The sequence below is a fragment of the Elephas maximus genome, chromosome 7 (genome assembly GCF_024166365.1).
Source record: "Elephas maximus indicus isolate mEleMax1 chromosome 7, mEleMax1 primary haplotype, whole genome shotgun sequence".
NCBI lineage: Eukaryota > Metazoa > Chordata > Mammalia > Proboscidea > Elephantidae > Elephas > Elephas maximus.
In genome coordinates, this window is record NC_064825.1 from 57,540,281 (window position 1) to 57,548,294 (window position 8,014).

General features: G+C 38.0%; 1 protein-coding gene and 1 pseudogene across 1 annotated transcript; both read left to right on the forward strand.

The window, feature by feature from the left end:
• Positions 1-1,354: 1,354 nt before the first annotated feature.
• On the forward strand, positions 1,355-2,314 carry LOC126080016 (olfactory receptor 51Q1-like). Its single transcript, XM_049891343.1, has one exon. The coding sequence runs from the start codon at positions 1,367-1,369 to the stop codon at positions 2,312-2,314; it is 948 nt and encodes a 315-aa protein (XP_049747300.1). The 5' UTR covers positions 1,355-1,366.
• A 2,626-nt stretch (positions 2,315-4,940) lies between these two features.
• LOC126080017 (olfactory receptor 51J1-like) lies at positions 4,941-5,823 on the forward strand (annotated as a pseudogene).
• The last annotated feature ends 2,191 nt before the right edge of the window (positions 5,824-8,014 follow it).

Genomic DNA, 8,014 nt, shown 5'->3' on the forward strand with positions numbered 1-8,014 from the left:
CCTCTAAGAATTTTACCTGTAGAGAGAGTTACTTGAAAGACTAGAAATAACTGCCTTATTGCTATTTTTGTACCATGGAGTCAGTTCCGATTCATGGTGACCTCTTATTTTACAGAGTAGTACTACTACATAAGGTTTTCTTGACTATAATCTATACAGAAGCAGATTGCCAGGCCATTCTTGGGGCAGTACTGTTGGGTGGGTCCCTATCAGTGAAGCTTTCTGTTACCAGTCAAGTGCAAACTGTTAGCTGCACCCTGGGGAAATTAACTGTATTACACCAAAAAAACCAAACCTGTTACAATCAAGTCAATTCCAATTCATTGTGACCCCATAGAACAGAGTAGAAATTCCCTCATAGGGTTTCCAAGGAATGACTGCTGAATTCAAACTGTCAACCTTTGCTTAGAAGCTGAACTCTTAATCACTGAGCCACCAGGGTTCCTAAATGTCTTATATCAGAGTAAAATTACTATCAAATTTTTACTGGTATTAAGCATTTATTCTTTTTTTTTTTCCTTAACATGTACCCACTGACCTTAGGTCTGCCCTCGAAAAAAAAAGATCAAGTATAAATTCAGAAATCCTCTGATGTCTGATAGGCTTTCAGATGATGCATTTACCGTGTCTTCTTTCTCTTCCCACAACTCCCTGCCCCTTATGTGCTCATACACACACTTATGTACACTTGGACCTTATATCTACTCACTTAATTATTTCTCTTGGATAGCTCGTATGAAAATCAAATTCAGCATACACACACTGCATCTGTGATCTTCTCCCCAGAATCTTCTACTACTCTAGTGTTCCATATGAATTTATTATTACTGTAATCTACACGGTTGCCAAAACAAGAAACTTGGGCATCATCTGTGATACTTCCTCTCACTCAATACTACATACAAAATTACAGATAAGGAAGTATTTTGTTTTTTCTGTGAAGCCAAGGAGAACATACACTAATTAGGCTTTGCATTTGGTTGCTGGTAAGTTATCTGAAATATTAACAAGAGCACTTCCGTTAGTAAATGCAAATGTCTAACTACATATGTATATAGACATATCTTTTTACAGGAGTAGATAAGAAGTATAATACAAGAGTTTACAGAAAGCCTTAACGAAATTTTCCTGCAAAGCAGAAGACAGGAAAGATTAACAAAAGAAAAAAAAATCATTTTAAGTAGAAATTTATGTCAGAAGAACCTGCAGTTCTTACTGTTTTAGCTAATTATATAGCTCAGTAGTATTGGAAAAACAATCCCACACACAGCTTTGAGTCTTGAGTGGATAATGACTCTATGACAATAGCACACTGTTGAGATTCTTATTGCAGGAAACAGACATTCTGGTTCTTCATTCAACAGTCATGTCCAAGGTGAATAACACCACCCAAGACCCCTTCTACTTCATCCTCACAGGTATCCCTGGATTCGAGGCCTTCCACATCTGGATCTCCATCCCCTTCTGTTGCTTCTATACCATCTCTATCATGGGCAACACCACTATCCTCGCCGTCATCCACACAGAACCATCTCTCCACCAGCCCATGTACCTATTTCTCTCCATGCTGGCCCTGACTGACCTGGGTCTCACCCTCACCACCCTGCCCACAGTCATGCAGCTCCTCTGGTTCAACATTCAGAAGATCACCTTTGAGGCCTGTTTTGCCCAGTTCTTTTTCCTCCATGGATTCTCATTCATGGAATCTTCTGTCCTGCTGGCTATGTCCTTTGACCGCTATGTGGCCATCTGTCGCCCCCTCCATTATGCCTCCATCCTTACCAGTAAAGTCATTGGCAGGATCGGAGTAGCCATCATCTGCCGTTGTGTTCTGGCTGTTCTTCCCCCACTTTTCCTACTCAAGTGCCTGCCCTTCTGCCAGTCTCACCTTCTCTCTCACTCCTACTGCCTCCACCAGGATATGATGCAGCTGGTCTGTGCTGATATTCGGGTCAACAGCTGGTATGGATTTGCTCTTGGGTTGCTCATTATTGTGTTGGACCCATTGCTCATTGTGCTCTCCTACGCACTCATCTTGAGAAGCATCTTGGGCACAGCCACCTGGGCTGACCGGCTCCGGGCCCTTAATAACTGTCTGTCCCACTTTCTGGCTGTTCTGGTTCTCTATGTGTCTATGGTGAGTCTATCCATGACTCATTGTTCTGCAAAACACGCTGCCCCACTGGTCCACGTGGTCATTGCCAATATCTACTTGCTGGCCCCTCCTGTGATGAATCCCATTATTTACAGTGTCAAGACTAAGCAGATACGCCAAGGAATCTTTCACCTTCTCTTCCACAGGAAGTTGCGCTGAGAGAGAATTTAGGTTTAGAGAAAGACTTCTTATAGGTAACATGGAGTCAAGAGCAGAGACCACTACCATTTAAACTGTAAATAGCATAGACAGGGGAAGGAATAGGAAGTGCTTAAGAAACTGTCAATGTAAATAAAGAGACACAATTATTCCTTGACTAGAAATTAAGAGATGTAGGGTTTTTTTAAACCCAGCTTTGCTCTTAACTAGTTATACTGTTTTGAGAAAAAAAAATTAATTTAAAATACAACCCTTCTTCTACCTTCTTCACATGGGTGTTGTTATTAAGTATGTGACAAAATACAAGATTTTCTGTAATAAACTCAAAATACTGCTAAATGTATAGAAATGCTTATTGAAGGTTGTATATATTTGTGCCCGTATAAACCATTACTACAGCAAATGTCAGCTCTTAATGAAACACAAGTGCTCATGTAATCGCAACCCGAAATAGTAAAAGAGAACCTTTATAAACTAGAAGGCCAAATTAAAGACAGATGGTTGTACATATTGGTGCTAAATGAAAACTGGACACTAATTTTCAAAAGCAAAAATGGAACAAGCCTGGGAATTCAAGAACCTACTGAATTAATGTTCAAGGCAGAGTTCACTTAAAGTCAGTGGTGGAACCAGTGTTTCAGAAAGATGGAAACTACTGCTGAGAGAAAATAGTAGATGCTGGCATGAGCTATAAGACAGACACTTCTGGAAGATAAGCATAAAAAGAGTTTGAATATCATGGTTGTCATGCTTAGAAAAAACTGCAAATTGTTTAAGTTAGATTTGTTTTCTAAACTAGCTCAAGCTGTTGTGCTATTATGTTGGGCTCCCTTGATTTGCCTGCAATCATCTTAATAGGGCTTATAAGACCCTCTGTCATCTATCAAGGAACCCTAGGGCACAGTGGTTAAGGCGCTTGGCTGCAAACCAAAAGGTCAGCGGTTCAAGCCCACCAACCAGTCCATGGGAGAAAGATGTGCAAGATGTTTCTGTAAAGATCTACAGCCTTGGAAACCCTATGGGGCAGCTCTACTCAACTGGAGTGGGTTTGGATAAGGCACCTATTACTGACCCTCTCTGCAGTTGCATTTACATTGTCCTTCTCATTTTCTCTGTGAACCACTACCATTACTGAATGTTTTGATCAGCGATTCATAGAATAACCTTCATCAAAAGAGGGGAAAATGTGGCAGAGAATTTAAAATTCTCAATGGAATCCAGATTTTCTGAAGCCATTGAGGTTTGATGAACCCCCAAAACTATTGCCCTGAGATAATTTTTAAACTTTATATTTTAAACTTTAAACAAAAACTATCTCCTGAAATCTTCTCTGAAACAAAAATAGCTTCTTTTAATTAGTAACATATGTCTGCTTTGAGCATCATGCCCTTTAAAACAATTATCGATGTGGATCAAACTGACAACAGCAACTTGAAATGGATGAGATGCTCAGGGACAGCAGGTTGAAGGTAAGGTGGTGGAATAACATATGAGAGAATAATGGTAATGGTAGTACAACTTGAAGAATGTAAACAATGTCACTGAATTGTACATGTAGAAATTGTTGAAATGGTATAACTTTGGTTGCATATACTATACTTCACACACGCACACAAAAAACAATTTTTTTAAAAACTCTGACTTTCAATTCTGGGCAAAATGATGTGTCAGGCCAATGTTCTTGTTGACACAACTAAAAAAACAGATTTTTAAAAAATTGCATATATATATATATATGAAGTTCCAGAGTGCTATAAACAACTAACATGCTTGGCTGAAGGTTTGAATGCATCCAGAGGATCCTTGGAAGAAAGCCGTGACAATCTGTTTCTAAAAAATCAGCCATTGAAAACTGTGAAGCACAGTTCTCTTTTAACTCATGTGGAATCAACCCAATGGCCACCGGTTTGGTATGTATATTTATATTTAATTGTATATGTATGTGTATGTACACGTGTCTATATATGCATGTGTATATCCATTGCTATAGTCAATTCTGACTTACAGCAACGCTAGAGGACAGAGTAGAACTGCCCCATGGGGTTTTTAAGAAGCAACTGGTTAGCCAACCTTTTGGTTAGCAGCCAAACACTTAACCACTGTACCACCAGGGCTCTATGTATACGTATATGTATATATACACATATATACATACATGTGTATATACAAACACACATGTATACACACATACATATGTACCTGCATGTATATGTGTGTAAGTTTAAAAGTATTAACAAATTTTTCAAATGATGGAAATAAGAGAGTCTAAGATTCTAGAAAGGGGAGAACCATGAAGAGGTGCTAAACTCTGCAGGTATTTATTTTCTGAAGGCATTTTCCAATTCTTTGCAAAGGAAAAAGTTTGAGAATCTGAGCTTTGCACTGACAGAGAGAAGGTTTTGGGAAAAAAGAAAAACCAGGAAACCCACAGGTGAATCAGATACTGTGTTTAAGAGAAAAAGACTTTAAAATAACTAGAGTAACTCTGATAAATATGTTCAAATAACAAAGGGTGGAGAAAATTGAAAAAACTAACACAAGTCCATTAGATTTTCTCCATGATAATATCTATTAGTTTGTTTCTAATTTTCAAGGTGGCACTAATCCCATGGGATGCAATTTCAACATGAAGAACTCCAATAATTGTATGAGGTTTTTGCCTACAATACTCATTCTGCTTGGCAACCCAGAGCTGGAGGCAGAGCACATCTGGATCTCCAACCCCTTCTGCCTGATGTACATCATCACCTTCCTTGGTAATGGCACCATTCTTCATGTCATCAGGGCAGACGCTGCCCTACACCAGCCCATGTACATCTTTTTTGCCCTGTTGGCAATGGCTGAGGTTGTTGTCTGTACATCCACCCTGCCTACAGTGCTAGGCATCTTCCTGTTGGGCAGCACTGAGATTGGATTTGATACACGCCTTCTACAGATGTCCTCTGTCCATTCCTTCTCCATCATGGAGTCAGCTGTGCTGCTAGCCATGTCTGTGGATTCCTTTGTGGCCATCTATAGCCTATTGCGCTATACTGCCATCCTGACCTTGCCCCCATCATTGGCAAAGGAGTTATTACTGACCGGAAAAGCATTACACTCATGGCTTTATTGCCCTTGTTCTTGCACTGACTGCCTTTCTGTTTCCATAATGTGCTTCCCTTTCCTATTGCCTCCAGCCCAACCTCATATATCTACCCTGTGGGGACATTTCTATCAACAACGTACATGGGCTTTTCATCATTACCTCCACTTTTGGGCTGGATTCACTGCTCATTGTGATGTCCTGTGGGCTCATACTCCATGTTGTACTGGGTATCATCACTGGAAAAGGGAGAAGGAAGGCACTCAACACATGTGGATCACATGTCTGTGCTATACTCACTTATTATGGTCCTATGATTGGCTTGTCCATGGTGCACCATTTTGGACATCATGTGCTCCCTCCATTGCAAGCCATGATGGCCAATGCTTACCTCTTCTTCCCACCTGTTGTCAACCTCATTGTCTAGAGCATTAGACCAAACAAATGCATCGTGGAATTTTGTAAATGCTATCAGAGAAGAGGGCCAGAGTTTAGCCAAAGGCCAAAGCAGGAAGAAAAAATTTATTTTTCTATACTCACAAGGTATCCCAGATTGTATGTTATGCAATTGTTGTTACTTAAAACATGGCATCTAAAAGCAGAACCTTCATATCCTCTCAGTAAACTGGAGTGGGTGTGTAGGTTGAATGGATTATGGATGGCAGGATTTTATACAGAATTGACATTATTTTAAAATATATTCTGTGACATGAATTTTTCCATTACCTTGATACTTGGAATAGGCATACGGGAAAACTTGTGAAAGCACAGACTTCTATGTAAGAAAAAAGATAACCTGAAACTGGAAGATGTTCTGGGTAACCTTTTGAAATTACCTTAATCCTTTATCTTTTCCACAGGAAACAACTACTAGCTATTGCACATAGGTAAGCATGAAGCTAAAGTAGAAAACTTGAGAAAATGCATAAAATAGTATAAGGATTTCCACATTCATCAAGGCAAGGTTAGTTTCAGAACAATCTTCCTTCCAAGAACAATTTGTAAAGTTAGAAAGATATATTTTAAATGACTTCAAACAACATTCAAAGAAGGATGACATAAAGGCCAAAAAACCTCACAGAGAAGGGAAGCCTGGAGAAGTGAGCCTGATATTTGGTGCCATTCTTTTTAAGCCCTTTGCCAATTCAACAGTAATAGCTGATAAAAAGAGAATAGCTTACAGCAATCTCAAAGGAACCGAAAGCAGGGGAACAAAAATTGAAACACAGAAACCGCCAAGGAAGAGATTACCTGGTAAATACCTAGCCATTTGTTGGATTTCAGAAAGCTTATAATTCGGAGTGAGGGAATCAGAAGTAGACGAGCCTCACAAAGTTATTTATATATATATATATATATTTTAGTCATCTTACTACCTAATTTCATTACCCCATTTATAACAATTAAAATGACCAGCCATCCCAGGTTTCTCAGCACTTTCCCAGTTTTAGCACACAAAGTACCACAATATAGGAAATCCTACAGTCCCAGATAAACTGATGGCTGGCCATTATAATCAGAAATAAGAGTAAATTCTATTAGCAGAAAGATATCAACCTGCAACTCAAAGTATCATCATAAGTTTTCATTACATTCATTAAGAATGTATCCTGGCATGCACAATACAATAATAAAACAAAAATCAAGGGAAAAAAGGAAGAGTGTGAAGGGTTAGATTCACAAAAAATTTAACTATTGGGATCATTATATGCTGACATTAAAATAATTACTTCAGTAAAATTTAATAAAATCAAGAATAATATCTGAGTAGATACAAATGAATATTGACACTATGAAAATTTAGGGTTTTATATTTTTAAATTATATGTAGAAATGAAATACATACACCCGAAAGGATGAAAGACTGGAAGAGTCAAATTGAGTAAAATTAGTCTTTAGCATTTACATTGTCCAGGAAGAAATATAAAGCTAAGACAAACTAGACTGGTTAAGTTGAAGATGTATATTTTAGTTTATATAATAACCACTAAAAAATTGGTAAAGGAATTTTTAACCTGACACTTACCTGAAGGAAAATAGAAAAACAAAACATAAATAATCTAAAATAAATCAAGAAAGGTGAGAAAAAGATGGGGTAAATTAAAAAAAAAAAATAGTAAGATGGTAAAGTTAAGTCCATTTATGTAATTATGTGCATTACCATAAAATGGTCTGATAAGTAAATTAAAAGACAAATCTTATCCTACAGAATCAAAAGTGTTTCTGTTGCTCTTAAGTGATATATAAATACATGAACACAGAAAACATTTAAAGAAAACAGATTAAAGAAGATGTTCCATGCAATCACTAACCAAAAGAAACCTGGAATAGCTATACCACTATCAGATAAATTAAGTGCCAAAGAAGAATCATTACTGGTGATAGAGGGACATTTCATAGTAAAAATAATAAGCAAGTTAGATGAAACATATCTAAATTTGCATGTACAGAGTAACATAGCTGAGTCTTGGTGATGCAATGGATTGGTTTAGGCTACCAACGAAAAGTTGTCCCTCTTATCCCAGCCATAAGCGCTGGGGAGAAAGAACTGGAGGCTTGCTCCAATAAAAATTGCTGTTGTTAGTGGTGCCATCTAGTCTGTTGTGATTCATAGCAAC

Bases quoted from the DNA above. Each gene is read 5' to 3' on its own strand.
- LOC126080016 (XM_049891343.1), top strand. From the start codon at position 1,367: ATGTCCAAGGTGAATAACACCACCCAAGACCCCTTCTACTTCATCCTC.